Source organism: Chiroxiphia lanceolata, chromosome 2 (genome assembly GCF_009829145.1).
Source record: "Chiroxiphia lanceolata isolate bChiLan1 chromosome 2, bChiLan1.pri, whole genome shotgun sequence".
NCBI lineage: Eukaryota > Metazoa > Chordata > Aves > Passeriformes > Pipridae > Chiroxiphia > Chiroxiphia lanceolata.
The window spans coordinates 69,015,385-69,033,716 of record NC_045638.1 but is presented as its reverse complement, the minus strand read 5'-3'; the positions used below and the strand labels follow the sequence as shown (position 1 = coordinate 69,033,716).

Sequence of the window (18,332 nt, the reverse complement as noted above, 5' to 3'; positions counted from 1 at the left end):
GATAGTGTAATTGTTCTTTGGGAACACTATAAGTTGACATAATGTAGAGTAACCTTGAACCTACTCTAAATTCTGGCACCAAGCAAACTGATTTCCAGAAGTCATTGATGCTCCATACCCAAGACTTCACAGCTGAGTGGATGCAATTCTGTGCTGTGTGCTCTAGGATGACCCTGTTTGAGCAGGGAGATTGGACCAGGTGACCTACTGTGGTACCTTCCAACCTGACCCGTTCTCTGATTCTGTGAGCTGTAGAATTTTGAATTTCTTGAGGATTTTTCTTGTATTTTACAAAATGTAATGCAGAAATTTTGGAGATGGTGAGGATGTTTTAGATGTATAATATATATCACTTTATAAATTAACATATTTCTTTTAGCTTATAAAAATTAATTTAAAATATTTTGCTAAAATTTCAGCAGTAGAAATTGCTCTGATTATATTCCTAGATGTTGAGATTAATGAAACAGCTTTTGTATATTAAGTTAAAAACAAATATTACTGGTTTTTGATCAATATTATATAGGAGGAGATATTAGGAACAGAAGCTTAAAAAAATTAGGCTTAGTAGTAGAAAAAAAGTTCTATTTCCTCTTACAGATCTTAAATCATATGCATTCTGCACTGAATAAATCAAATGTGAAACTGTTAAAATCCAAGATGCTTCCACATATCTTCTGTATGTCATTAAATTCACATCTATAAAAAGAGGGACATGAAACTATCTTTCTACCTGTCATTTAGTAGGAAATGGGAAATGTTTAAAAACCCCCAATATTTAGAGTTTTCTCAAGACCAGTTACAGTGCCTTCAGTTACTGTAATGTTAAGGACTTCTGATATGGTACATTTGAGCATTTATACATTTTTTAATTGCATTGCACTTTTGAATAAATATATGCAAGTTCTGGGGGAAAAAAAAAGATCTAGAGAATTTTTTGATGACTTTATTTTGGGGAAGAACATGTCACATACTTAGGGTTACCATACATTCTTTATTCTTCAAACTATTCCTACAATTTTTTTTTGCTTTTGCTGAGTCCTATGACTTATCCTTAGTGCAAGAGAGAAACTAGTAATCCTGAAGATGAAGTAAGCACACCAAAGGCACAATTTTAGAACATAGAATCACAGAATCATTTAGGTTGGAAAAGAACTCTGAGATAATCGAGTCCAGCCTTTGACCAATTATCACCTTGTCAACCAGATCATGGCACTATGTGTCACATTCAGTCGTTTCTGGAACACCTCCAGGGGATGATGACTCCACCACCTCCCTGGGCAGTCCATTCCTATGTTTAACAACCCCTTCTGTGAAGAAATTCCTTCTGATGTCCAAGCTGAACTTCCTCTGGCACAGCTTGACTCTTCGTCAGCTCTGTTGCCCTTCTCTGGACTCACTCCAGCACCTCGGTGTCTTTCTTGAAGTGAGAGGCCCAGAACTGGACACAGGATTCCAGATGTGGCCTCATCAGTGCTGAGTACAGGGGAACAATCTCTTCCCTGGTCCTACTGGCCACACAGTTTTTGATACAATGAGAAACACGAGTTTCTAGTCCTTTCTGATAATTGCACGGTCAAATCCATCAGAAACCAAGGAGCCTTGTTTCACTTCTTCCCTATGTTTGAAGGGATCAGATTGCCTTCTGTCTTGGCAAATTATGACCAATGAGCAATGTTTGCTTTGCAATCCTTGCAGAAACGTGACAGAAGTCAGAGAGCTTCTCTTTCTATTGTTTAACCTGTTGTACATGTGCAGGAGCTTGCCAGGAGCTGCTTCCCTCTGCCTTTCCTTGGGGCAACACAGAACTGTGGCAGCTCACTCATGCACTGTCCATCCCGAACCAGTTAGGAGCACTCATCCAACTCTGAGCTGCTCATTGAGAGCTCAGTGGTGAGGTGGAGTAGATGAAAGTGTTGGGGAAGGGTGTCATTTGGGTTCACGTATCTTTGAGTTAGAAGGGAACTGAATCTGAGTGCCTATCCGAACTTCTCACTTTAGGCAAAAGAAAACTTGTGTGTTTTCATGCTGGTGTTTGAATCTAGTCTTGCAACTTTTCTCAGCTAAAAGCCTCACAAATTCTATGAAATACAAGAAATTAACTAATATTTCAAGTTTAAAAAGCTGCATTTTCTGTCAAAAAACTATTTAATGAATAAATATCCCACTTTGATTTCAAGTTACAAGCATTTATCAAATTTGTAAATATTATGAGTCCTTTCTTTCCACTACCTTACTTTTGCTAAGGAGAATAAACCAGGTAACAGAAAAAGAAGATCGCTATTTTTATTCCTGAAAAATAAAGTTTTTACTCAGGTCCTGTGAATTTTATGTCTTTTTTAGCATGCACACTCAACTGAAAATGTAATTTTTGCAGTTCTAATTGAAATAATTTGATTGCATGTCACTGAATGTGGTGCTGGGGCAGAATTGCTCGGAGGAGTTTGAGTCTAAGTACTGAGATCACCGTTCACCTGTTTAGGTTGTTCTCTGAGCACGAGCTGTAGAATTAGAATGGAATCATTGGTTCTGTTAGCATTTCTCACTAGATTTGGGTCTGGCATCCCATTGTGCCAAAGTTAACAAAAAAATCATCTTAAACCTTGTGAGGTAACTGACACAATCTGCTTCAATCCTGTTGCTGACTATAACTAATTGAGCTTTTCCACTTTGAATTTTGCACCATTATTTGTTTTCTCAGTCTCTGTATTTTGAGTCGAGCTGTGCTCTAACACAGTTTTCTATGGCACTAGAATGTATTTGTCTTCTACTTCTCCACATGTACTGTTGCCCCAGCGATCACTATCAGCTTTATTCCTGGTTTAAAATCCTTAAATCAGCTGAAACCTTTGCTTAGAACAGTAATTGTTGGCTTTGTCTGGAAGTAGAGCCTAAAAAAGGCCTCTGCCTACCTTTTCTAAGTTGATGATGTCTTATACTACCTCTTCCTGATGCTATTCTTCCCAAGAATGTCAGTCTATTGCTGGAATTTCATGAGTTGCCTAAATTGGCTATCTGTTTGCATGTTGAATAGGGAGGAAACCAGGCAAAGGCACACAGATGTGCAATGACCATAAAATCAATGATAAAATAATTATTATTTAGAATTCTGTTGTCACAAAGGTAACATTTTCCCATGTCAGCAGCACTTATCCTTATATTTAAAACTATGCATTTGTGTTTGACAAAATCAGTGTTAGAAAGAATACATTTAGAATACATTAGATATTCTCTCTGGATTATTTGATCTGGATGTTAACATTCAGCAGCAGCATTTCCATAGCTAGGAGCAGGGGTTCTTTAACACTAATTACTTTATTGCAACTACTTCTCAAAAAATCCCAATATCCTTTCAATTTCTTACCTAAAACACAAAATCATAACATGCAAAACCATTTTGCCAATGAAAAGAGGAAAATGACCTTCAAATGGACCAACTTCAAATAATTTTTCAGATGACTGAAAATGAGTGTGGGAATAAGAGCGTCTATTGCTTTCAGCTGAGTGGGCATTGTTTTAATAGATACTGAAGTGGTATGCTGACCAGAGAAATCAAATTTAGAAAAGGTTTGGGTGAACAGAACCTCATGTTTCAAGACAAGGGGCCTCTCAAAAGCTTAAAAAAACATTGGAAATAGAAGTATAAGCTGAGAATATTTGGCAAGGAAGTAAAGCCCAAAACCACAAAAATAATATCTGCATTTTTTATATCCCTGAAGACGAGGAGAAAAACGAAACAGGAGTGCCAATATTTATTTAAAAAAAAAGTCTTAAAAAGAGTTTTAAAAACTGAAGTGAATTGAGAAATTATAATGTCACAATACTCAGCTCATCCTGCAGAGCATAGCATTACAAGATCTACTTGGAGGAAAGCTTTTAGGGCTTACAAATAAAGAAACATTTTACACAGAAGCTGGTTATGAAGAAGGGGAAAAGACACCTTAATGTAAAGAGAAAGTGAGAACATTTTACTGACCAAAATGTGCAAAGAAAAAATGATAGCATAGTATTTTGATGAAATTTTAGAAGTATTTACTCCATTGTGATTGTGGGAGTTGAGGCAGAGAGGATGTCCTTACAGTGGTTTTAAATGTATGAAAAAGTAGTAAGAAGTCAATGAAACACTAGGACATTAAATTAATTTGATTTGCCCTTTCTGTCTATTTCCATTCTCAGTTTCCCATTTTAGAAAAGCAAAATACAAGGTGTTTCATTATTTGAACTTACGTGATGTTTTCTTAATAAATATATTTTCTTAATAAATGTATTTTCTTTTTACACTTACGTATCTTGACATGATATATCTCTAGTTACAGTGTATGCTTATTTTTCCTGCTAAATATGAAAGTTGATCGTACTCAGTACTTCATTAAAAATTTTGAAATTATATAATGCCTACTCAATATAGTATTTCATAAACCCTAAGAGTCTGGTTCCATACCATCGATGTCTGTCATCCCAATCTGTACTTAGAATACATGAAGGAATCATGCAGTCTGCCATGTACTTCTAGTGAGCTGTTGTACTTTTAGATTGTTCTGGAGAAGGTTTGCTGTATGTGCATGTGAGCCATTTTTCTTAACCTATGAAGATCTGCTTTCAGAATTTCACATTTTCCTTGAAGCAAATAGCAATGCTAGAAAACTCTTGAAGATGGAAAATCCAAATCCCTGACAGGAGAGAATAATTTTCAGTAATCATTTTCACGTGTTTCTAACCTCTAAAAGCATACAATGATGCCAAACTGTTTTATGAATACCTATTGTGTACCTGGAACAGATGCATAACCACACTTCTGTAGTTGGCTCTAAACAGCACTCTGAAGAATATCCATACACTGTGATCTGTTTTTGTGAAGTCCTCCATGTTTTCTCCTCCATGGAGTGTGTCCAGCGAAGGGCAACAAGGCTTGTGAAAGGACTAGAGAACATGTCTTATGAGGAATGGCTGAGGGAGATGGATTTGTTTAGTCTCAAAAAGAGGGAGGCTCAGGGGGGGGACCTCATCACTCTTTACAACTCCCTTACAGGAGGATGTAGTGAGGTGGGGGCCAGTCTCTTCTACCATGCCTGCAGTGAGAGCACGAGAGGAAATGGCCTTAAGGTGACACAGGGGATATTCAGATTAGATAGTAGGAAAAATTTTTTCACTGTTAATGTGGTCAGGCATTGGAATAGGTGCCCAAGGTGATAGAGTCACCATCCCTGAAGGTGTTCAAGAGGCATCTGAATCTGGCACTGGGTGATATGGTTTAGTGGTTTAGGGGTTACAGTGGCAGTGCTGGGTTGACGCTTGGACTTGATGGTCTTAAAGGTCTCTTTCAGCCTTGACAATTCTATGATTCTTGGCAGGCATTTTTTAAGTGCTGAGGTTGCAAATTTGGAAGCATCCTGTAAGACGCTGATGTAGGGAATGTACCAGGTAAATTCAGTGGTTTTTATGGTTACTAGGATATTACAAAATGGTTAATATGAAATCAGCTGCTGCTTTGTGATTGAAGCACGGCTTTGCTTGTTATTTCAAATATAACTATAAAGGTTAGTAGCATTTCCCACAATGATAATGTCTTTTTTCCTCCTCTCCTTGGCCTCTATTATTATTATTATTATTATTATTATTATTATTAATTTTCCACTTATTCATATGCAAAAAAGATTAGGTGACACAACAAATCAGATTTCAGCTTTTTCATTATGAACCTCTTAACTCACTATATACTTAAAAGCAGGAGGTACAGGTTCCACCAGACAATATGGAGGCATAAGACCCAAGCAGAACTTTTTGGATAGTTCATGCCCATCACAAATGTTTGCTTATTTCTCAGGAGGAGGATAGTGTCAGACTAACAAAAATATACATTGTTGGGTTTTTTTAAGTTTAGAACAGAATTTCATTGTAAAAACACTTTCTCAACCTCAGGGAATATTAAATATTCATTTGACAAGGACAGACAAGGGACTTTCAGACAATTTCTCTTCTCTCCTTGGTAGCTGCATTCACAGAAAAGTCTGCCATGAAAATCTGTGTGCAAGCTCCTGACCTGAAAACCTGGAGCAGCAAGGCTGCTTTTCTGTTCATTTTGGTAACATAGGTTTAGGGACTTCAGCGTAACTGAAATGAACCAAGACTTCTTCCTTTCTTCTGCTCAAGGTTGAGACATATGAGATAGACTCACAGTTTGCTCTTGCAGGTAATCTGTCTTCCAAAAATTGGTAATGGTGAATGAAGACCGAAGTACAAACCAAAATCCTATTCAAACTAAGAGACCACAGAATATGTAGATGTCAAGGGCTTATTTTGTATTGGAAGAAACACAACTTTTCAAGCTTAGTTTAAAAAAATAAAAAGACAAAAAAGGCACAGAGTATAGTTAGTGCATAAATAAAATAGTTGTATCTAAAATTGGCAGTGTTAAAGAAGACATGCTGAGTTTGGTGAAAAATACAGTCCTGCACACATAATTCAGAACACTTAAAACACTGAAAAATAGACTTGAAAAAAATAATAAAATTAAATTGGACTGATGGAGGAGAAGAATGGGAATATACAGTATGGTATTTTTAAACATATGTCTCCAAACTTCTGAACCAAATAAAAGTATGAAGCATTTCTTTGGGTTGGGCTACAAAGACACAACAGCAACCCACAAGGCTTTACTTAGTCAAGACAAAGCTGTTCAAATGCAGAGTGAATGCTTTCTGAAATTATTAATGCTGAAGAAGTAGGAGGGGTAAATTTAGGAGAAAAAAGGATAAATTCATAGAAGTTTCTCGCTTCTCTAGAGGAAAAAGAAAATGAAAGTTACCATGTGGCAAAGACAATACCCCATGTTGCCAGGTAGCAGAGCCATCTAACAGATAGATGGGATTTTGATATCTACACTAAGGACATGCCAGAGCTCTTTTCCTTGATATTCTAACTAAAATAGTGGCATCCAAGTTAAAGATATTAGTAGCTGCACTCAAGCACTGAACCAGACTGTCTTTATAAAATGAAAAAGTGTCTTCAGTACCAAAATTACAGTATTCTTACAAGTCTTTCTGGTCGTTGATAAAGGAAAATGCATTTAATTTCAGGAAATGGCTGTTTTATTCAGAAAACATGGCTCTGAGAATCACTTTCAGACTTGAAAAATAAATAATCTATGGGAATTTTGAAATGAGCCAGTTCTACTACAGATAAGTACAAGGCAATCGTGTCCATTACTGTGCTCTTGTTTGATAGTATAAAAGGTAGTGAGTAATGAAGGAAATCAGGGAATTAGTGTTTTGAAAAGAAATTAAAAAAAAAACAACAAAAAACCAAACCCACAGAACATATCAACAAAGTTATATTACATGTTAATGGATATATGTGTTTTGCATTAGGTATTAACAAAGCTTGAGTAATGTTAAAAGTATCAGTTGATACTTTCATTGAGAAATCAAGTTAGAATTTAAATACCCTGAATCAGAAATCTGGTTTTAAAAGACAAATGATGAATTAGCACTGAAAATGGCAGATTCAATTCACATGCATAGGCATTAATGAATCACCCAAAAAAGCTATTTTTTAAAAAAGGAAGTATGCAGCAATTCTTTGCAACAGTATGTGGAAAGAATTCGCAGACTGTTCATACAATGTAGTTAGCAACTGAGAATAAATAATACTTGTACTGGTTGCTTTCCTTGATTTTTCAATAGCACTTGATTTTATGATTATTTCAATTCCAAAAACAATTAAAAGGGCCAGAATATCCTTTTGCATGCTGTGTCTGGTGCTATGAGATACTAAGAAATGCTATAAAGCAGCAAAAATAAGCCGCAATACATAAGTGTTCCTTCTGTGGAGATAATCTACCAGGCATTCTAGCAGTATTTCTGGTTTTCTGGTTAATGCAATGCCTCAAAATTCCAGCTGTTAATTAGCAGTTAATTATAAATAATTGAATAATTACTGATATAGATTTATGACTAAAAATGTCTTGACTCTTAATTGAAAAAAAAGATCTTGATTACATCAAAATAAAATTAAAACAATGAAGCCTTCATATTTGAACCAAGTAGGAAAGCACTGCAGTAATGGTTCTGCTTCTCTTCTGTAGAGCTTTTCATCTGCATCCCACACTGCTTTACTAATTTAATCTAAATAAATGTCACCAATAGATGTTTTTCCATATTACAGAATCCTGAGTTTTAGAGAATTCTTATTCCCCTGTTAGGTGGGAGCTTTGTCTTGCTGCAATGCATCCTAGCAAATTTTTGTTGTCTGGCCCATGGACCCATTGATATTTTTAAAACATACTCATATTCCTGAGTGAGTGAAAGGGTTTTACAAGGCAAAATGTGCTTTAAACTAAACAGCTGCAGCTAATATTAAAATTGAAAAGTGTGTTTGGGTCAAATGTAGATATTGGCTGATTGGTTTTTATCTCAGTTTATCTGAGATATATCTAGAGTTCTGTGCTTAGTCATGAAATTTCAACCATTAAAACAGGCCTAGACAAAAAGTCTTCATGACTGTTTTTAGGAGAAAAACTCATAAAGCTATCAAGATAAGGAGCGCTGACTTTAAGTATAAAGAACGAAATGTTGGATGAAGCAAATTGTAATTTTGGCTTCAGATTACTAGGTAATGTAATTTCAGTGTCTTTTGGTTAATGAAGTGGTTGTTTCCATGTTTTAAGACAATGAAATATATAATACATACAGTCTGTAAAAACATGTAAAATAACCAGGACTTAATTCATGTGATATGAGAAAATGAAACACTAAAAATCATTCTGGAAGAAAAAAAAATTATATAAGCCTTTTAAAGGATTCAAATTCAGCAAAATTAAATTACTTCGATTTGGCTGTTATAAGAACAAGAAAGAATCCTGCAACAATGTCGGTTATATCTGCTGTAAATTGTAGATATCTAATAACAGAAGGTTTAATGCATCACATGAAAATGGTGTTAGATGAATGTTATGGAGAATGGCAAAAATGGGTAGTATATCTTAGACAGGAAATTGATGCAACAGAAATACTGAAATAATTGAGATTATTTGATAATGGCAATGATAATCTGATATTTGTTGAACTAATAGACAGTTAAGAAGAGTGTAATTGAGGACGGTAATTGAATTATAGACTCCTTCCTTTCCTCTGATTTCCTATCTGTCCTGCTGTTGTACTGGAGTGCTATCTTAAGTCATTCATTTCATAGTGGGCTGAATGTACCTCTGTGTAGTTACAATTGCTTTATACTTAATTAAATAGAGGAAGGAGTAAAAGGCAACCAGTGTATGATTGATTGATTTACTGTTGATCTATAATAACTAAGCTGTGGTATATATCAATACATCATAAATGTATTACTGTGAATCATCTAAAATGCTAATACATAGGATATAGCCAGTATTAAACATTTTTCTTTACAAAAAATAACTGTAAATATTTTTTACATGAAAAGTTATATCCCAAAGCACGGTGTTTTGTCAAGAAACTAATTCTTTGGCAAATCTTCTGGCTGCTGTAGATCTGGTTACACTTACATACATTTAAACTCCTCTCTCTAAGAGACTGTTCTCATATTTTAGGTTTTTAAACTTGAGCACTTTCCTTCTCCGTATGTTAAAAACCTGTGAATTTACAAAAATTATATATCAGATAGCATCAGAATACATTCAAAGAAGGAGGGTACTTAAATCTTCAGTCATTGTTCTTAACCACCTGAATTTCACATACATGATACCAGCTGTATCCTAGCATCTGATCTCAATGAAAAAAAAGAAACAGGGAAAATTTGGTTTATTTAGCTTATCAAAGAGAAAGCTAAGCAGTAACTGGATCCAGTCTGTAATTACCAACACAAGAAAAAGTCATCTGATACTAGAAGACTCACAGACAAAGATACCATGGGACCTACCGGAGTTCAAAGTAAAAATAAGGTGCAGATTTTTAACCATTGCAAGAGTTTAGCCTATGAGGTAGTATTACACAACTGGCCTGTGACTGAATGGAAGGAGCATATAGTTTCTTGCATATGTCTGAGGGATCTCCAGAGAAATCAAGCCCCTCACCTTCTTCCAAGCTGTGTTTAATTAGGGTGGAGATCTGAGTTGAATGAAACAGTGCCATCAGCCACAGCGTTGTTCTAATTTTTGTCTGTAATTTATTCTAATGTGAACAGTAGAGGGGAATGAGTGTGTTCCTCTGACCAGTTTCCATCAGGGACAGAATTAACATTTGAACACTCTTCTATGTGCTGAAGTGCATTTGTATTATTGCTGTTGTTACTGTCATCTCTGAAATAGACTCATCGTGATTATGAGAAAAAGGTTGTACACCAAGAGCACAAATTTAAATTAGCTTTTTCATATATGAAGACGTTGCTAACTAGAAGCTGCATCAGTGAAAAAACTGAAGGAATACAATTCCCATTACCTCAAGCATGAGGGATCACTGACAGCAGCATATGGTCTTCCTAACATTTCCCTATTCAGAAGCTGGGGTAGGTCATGATTACAGAAAGTAAAGATCTCTGAACGAATAGAGCACTGCAAGCTGGTGTACTGACAGTTTCTATGTACCTAATGGAGAACAGGGATATTCAGTCTCTCCAGTCTGAAACCTTTTTGCATTTCTCTTTAGTGAAGGTGTTCATTGTGGTTTTTTCACTGAGGCAGTAACTCTCAGTGACTGCAGCCTAGGCAAAGGCAGAGTCAAGAGCCTGGGAAATGCAGGTCGGTGTAGTGAGGGTCCCTATTCCAGACAGTTGGCTCCTCGTAGAAGTGTCATGGCATAACCCACCTGAGCAGATGTGGAGGGCTGAAGGCAGCCTTCCATCTAATGAAAAAGATTGGAAAAAGGTTGTTTTACAGTGCATGATACTGATGAAATGGTAATCCACAGAGGAGATAAAGCTGATATCTAATTAAATTGTGTCTTTTTTTCCCTATTTTCCTGAACATCCTGAACACTGAAAGAAAAGTGAAAAATATTATTTAAGTATTAATATCTAGTCTTAGATCAATACATTCAATTGAGAAACTGTCAAACTGGAAAAGCAATGCTAATTTTTAACTATTTTATTTTAAAATATTTTCACATTATTTTTAAAATGCAAAATTACAAATCATTAAATTTTGTTCATGGTTTGGGATATTAAATGTAATTAACTTTAGAAAAGTGACTATTGGCATACTGTTCTGGCTAATTTTTATATTTATTAATGGAATGGAGGGACTTGTAATTTATGACCCTGAACAGAGTGTGAATAGCAAGTTATGATTTTGGTTGTACTTTGCATAAGACAGTCTCAGAAGTAAATCTGTTATCTGATAGATTACTGACAGTGGTGTCATGCACACTGCTGGAAGAAAATACAGCTAAGCATGATTGCAACTGTGTCCATTTCCCTGTGCTTGCATGTAGAGGTTGGGTTTGGGTGTTTTTTTGGGGAAAAGAAGTTGATGTGACTTATGAGAAATAGTTTGAGGAATATCAGGTTATGGTACTTACTAATATTCTTCTAGCAACAGGTATGCTTCATCGCATTTCTTAAAAACATTTAAGTTCATGTTTTAACTCATGGGTTTTAAGTGTTAAAGAGATATGATTAACTTAACTGTGCTTCATTGATGGGTAAAATTTCCTGTCTTCTTACACAATATTTTGTTGAAAAATCCAGCTAATAGCTGTCACCTTGATTTTCTTTCAAGGTCCTCGCCTATACTGAAGGCCTCCATGGAAAATGGATGTTCAGCGAGATTCGGGCTGTCTTTTCAAGACGTTATCTTCTCCAGAACACAGCTTTGGAAGTGTTTATGGCAAACAGAAGTAGGTCGTAGTTACATTTGTTGCATAAAATTGTGCTAGTAGTTATTTTGTGTGTTATTTATTATCTTAGAATTTAAACTCTGTGCTTCCTTCGATAAAGTGCTTAGATCTGTTCAATAATGCTTATTCTTGCATATATTCAGTGCAAATTGTGTTAAAATCAATCACTGCTTTCTCTGCAGCAGGGAGATTTATTTGCAAAACCACATCACTGCAATTGGTAAATTCTTCAGATGTTTGATAGGAAATCTGCTTTTTCTATTGTCTCACCCCTCTCCTCAATTTCCAGAATTATTTTAGTGAAAAATATAAAGAGATAATTCCTTTTCTAATTATAAACTGAGTGAAAGTAAAAAAGTACCAGATAATAAATAAATAGATCCACTCAGTTTTCTGTATGTGCTACTATGAATGGTTGGTGGGTGGTGAATGGCTGGAGAGGTGTGTCAGTGGTCTTTTGCCCTGAGGAGCTTAGATGTAAGTTTTGATTTCAGCTGGGGAAGGAATTAAACAATTCCTTGACCCCGTGTGTTTTAATGCACCAGTTAGAAGACCAAATGCTGTGCCAACTACTGAACAACTTCTCAACCTGATAAGAGGCTATATGGGTTAATAGTAAGCTGTGGTTCCTCTGAAATAAACAACACAGATCTTCTGCAAAATGGGAGAGTTAATGCCAAAATGTTAACCAGCTAACTATACACAGTTATGAAGTACAGCAGGAATTTCTGTTGTACCTTGGATCCCCAGGAGGATAAAAGTGGAACTGATTTGTCTCCCCAAACAGAAATCAGAGCATTTGAAAAATATATGCAGGTGGAGAAACAGACATTCTGCAAATGTTTTACTATACCATATTTTCTTTTCTTCATTTAGCTTCTGTTATGTTTAATTTTCCTGACCAAGCAACAGTGAAAAAAGTTGTGTACAGTTTACCACGTGTTGGAGTAGGAACCAGCTATGGTTTGCCACAAGCCAGGTAATTTAATTAAAATAATTAGTATATTTTGTGTTTGTTATTTTATAAAGTTGATGTTTTTTGAATGTCAATCCTAGAACATTATTCCTGCCATGAAACTCTAGATTTTCTCCTTCTTAAGGTTACTTTGATAAACTTTACTTGCTATATGGCCTATTAGTATGGGATAGAAGTAAAATTATTTTTAATTAGATTATTAGAATTTTTTTTTCCACTTACAGGAAATAAGTACCTTCCAGTGAAAAAACGTACACCTTATCTCTTCAAAGTCTGGTTTCCAGTCAGATTTTATAAATTTATAGGTAAATGTTCATCCTTGCTTTGACTGTTATGCAGGATGTGGAACTAAACTTGACTAGGTTTTGTGTTTACTGAATATAAATTAATTTTTTCTGTATGAATGTGTGTGTATTTTACTTAACTGCTTATCAGCATAGTGGCTATTTTGCAACTTCCAAATTGCTTCTATACATTAGTAATGCATTATTCTTCTTCTGTTTCCAAAATTAAGAAGGAGATATATTTTAGAAAGACCAACTAAGGTTCAGTCTTAGAGATTTTCAACATCAATATCAAATCAGCCTATGACCAGAAATAAGGCTGGAAATTTTGAAATCCTATATTATAAATGTATTTCTATTTCAGTGATATGTAAGATGATCTTCATGTGTACTTCACTTAGTCAGAGGGGGGAAATTTCCCACCTGACTTTTTTTTCAATTTGCTTTTTTGTTGTTTAGGGGGTTTTTGTTTAGAAATGTCTGTTCAGACCCAAAATTGTTTTTGAGGGTGTATCAGCAGAAATGTGGTGAAAAAATTTTTAGGTTCAGGATTAACTTCTGGTCAAAATGAAACAAGAATAAATAAATATAAGGGAGAGAGGAAGCAGCAGGAAATTCAGAAAATATGGTGCTTTGGGTTCAGACATCCATTTGGCTTGATTTGGTCAAAAGCCAGTGACTTACTCATCAGTGTAATGTCTGGGGTGTATCTTTCTCTTTCTTGAAGTCATTTCCTACAAACTAAGACTTCACATTGTCCTTGTTTTATCCCACTGCAAAATGTGGAAATACTTTGAAGTGTCAAAGCATTTTTAGAACTGGAGAACTATTTCATTCCCAGCTGAACATCATTCCCTGTCATGAGCTGGAGAGTCTCATGATACCTAAGGCTTGATCTCCTGAATGTGCTGAAGCTTTTAGGCAAACTGCCAGATTTCTCAAGTTTTCATTGAGATCAAGGAGAATTTGGGGCATCTTGTTAATATTTGCATTGCTCTTCCATATACTCAAACTAAAGGAGTTGCTGTCTCTATGTGGAAAGTAATAGTATTCTTTTCTGAAACAGAAATGGCCACATGTTCTAGCACAAACAAAATGCAAATTTCTCAATCAGAATTTCTTATCTACAGTGACATTTTTTACTTTTGAAATTCATATCCTTTGTGTATTATTCAGTGAATAATTGTCTGAAAAAGTTTGTTGATATATAATTATTTAGAAAAGTTTCAGCTTCAATATAATATGTAGTTATTTCCATACCTTTTTGATTAAAGTTCAATTTGAATCGAAAATGGGCTTACTAGCCTTCAGAATAGATCTGGCATATGGTAGTGAAGTTGTTTTTCTTTCTTTTTTTTTTTTTTGTGTAATCATGGTATGATTTATGCACAATAAAGACCCTGTAATCATGTTTTTTTTCTTTTTTTTTTTCCTCTGTCTACATACCATTATTGTCTTCACTAGGATTGCGGTGGAATAATTGAGAGGAAATCTGGCTCTATAACTGCTCTGTAGTTAATCTAATCTTTTGTTGATGTTAGAATATAGTTTCCCTTCCTATGAATATGTTGGCTCTGGCATGCTAATTTTTAAAATTATGCTTATTTGTATAACTAAGAGAGGTAGAAATTTTGCTGAGTAATCAAAAGGAGCTACTATGTATGCTAAAATGCTTTTTTTATCACCAATTTTCCATCTTAGGCTGTATTTTATTTCAACAAAAGCAGATCTTTCTGGTTGTTTTGCTTAATTTCTTTAGTTTTATTTATGTAAGTAATATTTCCTCTCTGATATTACTCTGATAAACATGTCATTTAAAGTTAAATACAGTACCATAAGGACTTGTATTAGTGATGAAAAGATTCTGAAGAAGTAAATTACTTTTAATGTAGTACATTTGACTTCAAGTGCATTTCAGTTTTCATTGTGAAATCCTACAATTAACAAAGATGCAGTAGATGAAGTAGAAGAAAATAGCAATATTTATGCACTAATGGCACAAAGTATTGGAAGCAGGTGAACCAGTATGTCTTCCTGAAACCTTACAGACCTGCTGTTCTGAGCAAGTCTCCACTTTGCCACTTTGCTACCTTTTCCAGCAGCCTGTCTAATGCTTTGATTCAACAAAGTGTTCAAGCCTGTACCTAATGTTACAAAGAAGTAATTACATCCTTAAAATCAGTCACGTGTTGAAGGATTCAGTCTGATTTGGTAATCAAATTAGTCTGTCCTTGATAAATGCATTTTAAGTGTTCCTGAAACACATTGCACTGATTGTAGTTTCCTTATGACTTTGACAAATGATACAACTGGGCAGACAGTGCTGTGCCTTTTAACTTACTTCTGCAGGTCCATATGATTCTACATAGATAGGGTAGTATCCACATTTTTATCATGCTGTTATCAGACTACTTTTGAGGGTTTTAACACCTCAGGTGTAATTTACTGATGCCTTTTTTTTTAAGGATAACACCAAGTTTAGAAACCAACTGTGAGCTACCTGATGGTTTTGTAAGTGTACAGAGATCAAAGAATTGGTAAAAGATACAGTATCTTACTTCACCACTAAACATATGCTGGCACCTTCAATGAAATTCTGTGAGCTGTTAATGCATTAGAGAAAACCATAGCTCCAGTTATTAAAGCTAAGAAATTCAAATTATGAACTTTTTGCTGCAAAAAATGTATTTTGAGAGTTACCATAACTATATTCAATATCAGCTTATTAAATTAAAAGTGACTGTGAAGAGTTATGTCATACTCCACATGTGGAATATATAGCATCCCTTCCCTCAACAAAATGGCATGAAGTGTTTTCTAAACACATTTAAACATCTAAAACTTGAAAAATTGGATAATTCCATTGTACTTCAGAGTCTTATGCAGTTTCCATTTTGAGTAGATGTTTCATGGTTCTCTAGAAGCAAAGGAAGCACATTCATTTCTGCGTCTTCATATTGGTGATGGCATATTGAATAGAAAAATAGTTTGATCAAAGTTGGGTGGATTTAGCAAAACAGAAAACAGGGGGTCTTCCTGTGTTAGCTGAAACAAGCAGGCGTGGAACCAATTTATTGTGCATAATTTTTTCCAGTCTTTGCTGAAATAACTGTGACTCTTTCAAACACCTTAGATATGGAGTAAATAGGATGTTTTCTAGTATATTTTGATTTTCTGTAGAGTGTGGTCAAATCAGGTATTCAAATGTGAAGTCCAACACTTGACAGTTTATAGATTTTTGAGACTCCCTAGAAAATTGTGAATAAAGTCTAAAAGCAGCTACTAAACTGTACTGATGCATAAATATTTTGTCACGGGTGGAACACAAAGTCGGTGACAGAAATACTTTGTAAATTTAATGATTTCCTTAGTATTTTTATTTTCTGTGTTGACTAATTTGTGTGTAGTGTTAGTCAAAATTTTCTGGGAACAATATGTCTTTGAGAGTTCCACTGTAAAACTAATTGTTAATCTATAAAATGCAATATAAAATGTGATTACATTCCAATATTTCTTTAGATACTTGTTTCATAAGAAGTGTAATAGAAATAACTTTAAAACATTTTGTATTGCCTCCTGTGTACTAGTAAAGTGTATTTACCTTTGGTATCCTAGAGTCTACTGTAAAATAAGGCTAGTCAATGTGGCAAGACCCTATGTCCTGCTATTTGGGTAAATACACTTGCATGGTCATTTCTGTATGCCCTATTTGTAACCTGAAGTATGGCAGACATTGACAACCTACCCACTTGCAATTTAGACACAAAATTGTGCCTGTACATGCCAATCACATACCAATACTCATAATTTCTCTGGAAGTAGAGTTCAGTGCATATATAGAAGTATGTACATGTATCTTTAGAAGTAGATGGTTCACATTTTTGTAAACACTGCCCAATTTGACAATTTGCATATAACTTTAAGAAAATACTCAGCATTCAGAGTCTAGAAAAAGTGTGCTTAGTGTGCAACTAAAAGCTGAAGCATTGAGTGTCCCTATTTACTCTTGACAAGCTATAGAAGTACTACTAGATACAATCTTTAATTTCAACAAATTCAAACTACACATTGGAAACCCTCTTTGTTGTTGTCGTTTTTAACAGGTATAAACATTTTCCTTATTTTGATACACTTATAAGATCTAAATTTCTGTAAAAAAAATGTATCTGAGGAGATGAATATTTTCTCTTTCCAAAGATTTTCCTTCTTTTTTTTTCAGGCAAGAACTATTTTCTCTAGAAATGAGTTGAGAGCAATGAACCTGTTTCTACTTTTTGCAGATTGTTTTCTTTAATACATTGGTCTAGACTGACTCTAGTCCCCTATATTTTACCAACCAGGGACAGTATAGGTAATTTGGAACTTGGTGTATGGTATTTGGTTATTGTGATGTTGACAAATTGAATGCAGAAGAGCTTAAGTTTTCTGCTTTTTTTTTTTCCTTGGCATGTAGTTTGATTCTCTCTCCCTTATCCAGTCATGTAAGTTTTAGAAAATGTGTGGAAATTATCTTAAAAGCTTCTGGTCCTCTTCCTAATTTGAATTAAATACAATTCAGAAGTCATTATGGAGAGATAGATGAACAGGTGAGCAGATAACTGAGTAAACCCTGTTTCTTTCAGAAACCAGGCTATAAAAAGAAGTCTTGAAGCTTACTGGGATATAGGAAAGGATCATGGGTAGCTGACCAGAGAAGAGGTGCACAAATTGTGTAATAAATATCTTCAACCCATGTGATGGAAATATATGGCACTTTAATCTATCACTCACTCACCTTAATGAACTTATCTCAATATATACCTTTGAAACAGGAAATTGGTATTCCTCTTTTCTTCCTGCTAGACAAGCCAGGCACCAGGAGGTCTGCAGTTCTTTTACTCCCGGTCTTTTAACCAGATTCAGAATAAAATAAAACACAACATATTATTCTGATTTATTACAATGCTGTAGTAGTGGTAAAATAAAATATAGTTCTTAATTTTATCCATTTCTCAAATAAGGTAATAGTATCTTCTTGACATAAAAAAGCCTCTGAGAGAATCTGAAATTAATCACACTAATTATGTTACCCTACATCTTAACATTTAAGATGACTCTTAAAAAAATAATTCTTTAAATGTATTTCCTAGGAGAATCTCTCTGGCCACACCCCGACAGCTTTATAAATCCTCCAACATGACTCAGCGCTGGCAGAGACGGGAGATATCTAACTTTGAATACTTGATGTTCCTCAATACTATAGCAGGTAAGGCTTCTGACGATTTAATC

At 34.8% G+C, this 18,332-nt stretch overlaps 1 protein-coding gene across 4 annotated transcripts in view; it reads left to right on the top strand.

Annotated features, from left to right (window-relative positions):
- The window catches only part of NBEA (neurobeachin), a 477,681-nt gene that overhangs the window by 363,441 nt on the left and 95,908 nt on the right, over positions 1-18,332 (top strand). For all 4 annotated transcript variants that reach the window (XM_032678783.1, XM_032678782.1, XM_032678781.1 and 1 more), the window contains 3 exons: positions 11,687-11,804; positions 12,681-12,783; positions 18,194-18,309. In XM_032678783.1, coding sequence (XP_032534674.1) covers positions 11,687-11,804; positions 12,681-12,783; positions 18,194-18,309 — 337 coding nt within the window. The remainder of the gene's footprint in view (positions 1-11,686; positions 11,805-12,680; positions 12,784-18,193; positions 18,310-18,332) is intronic.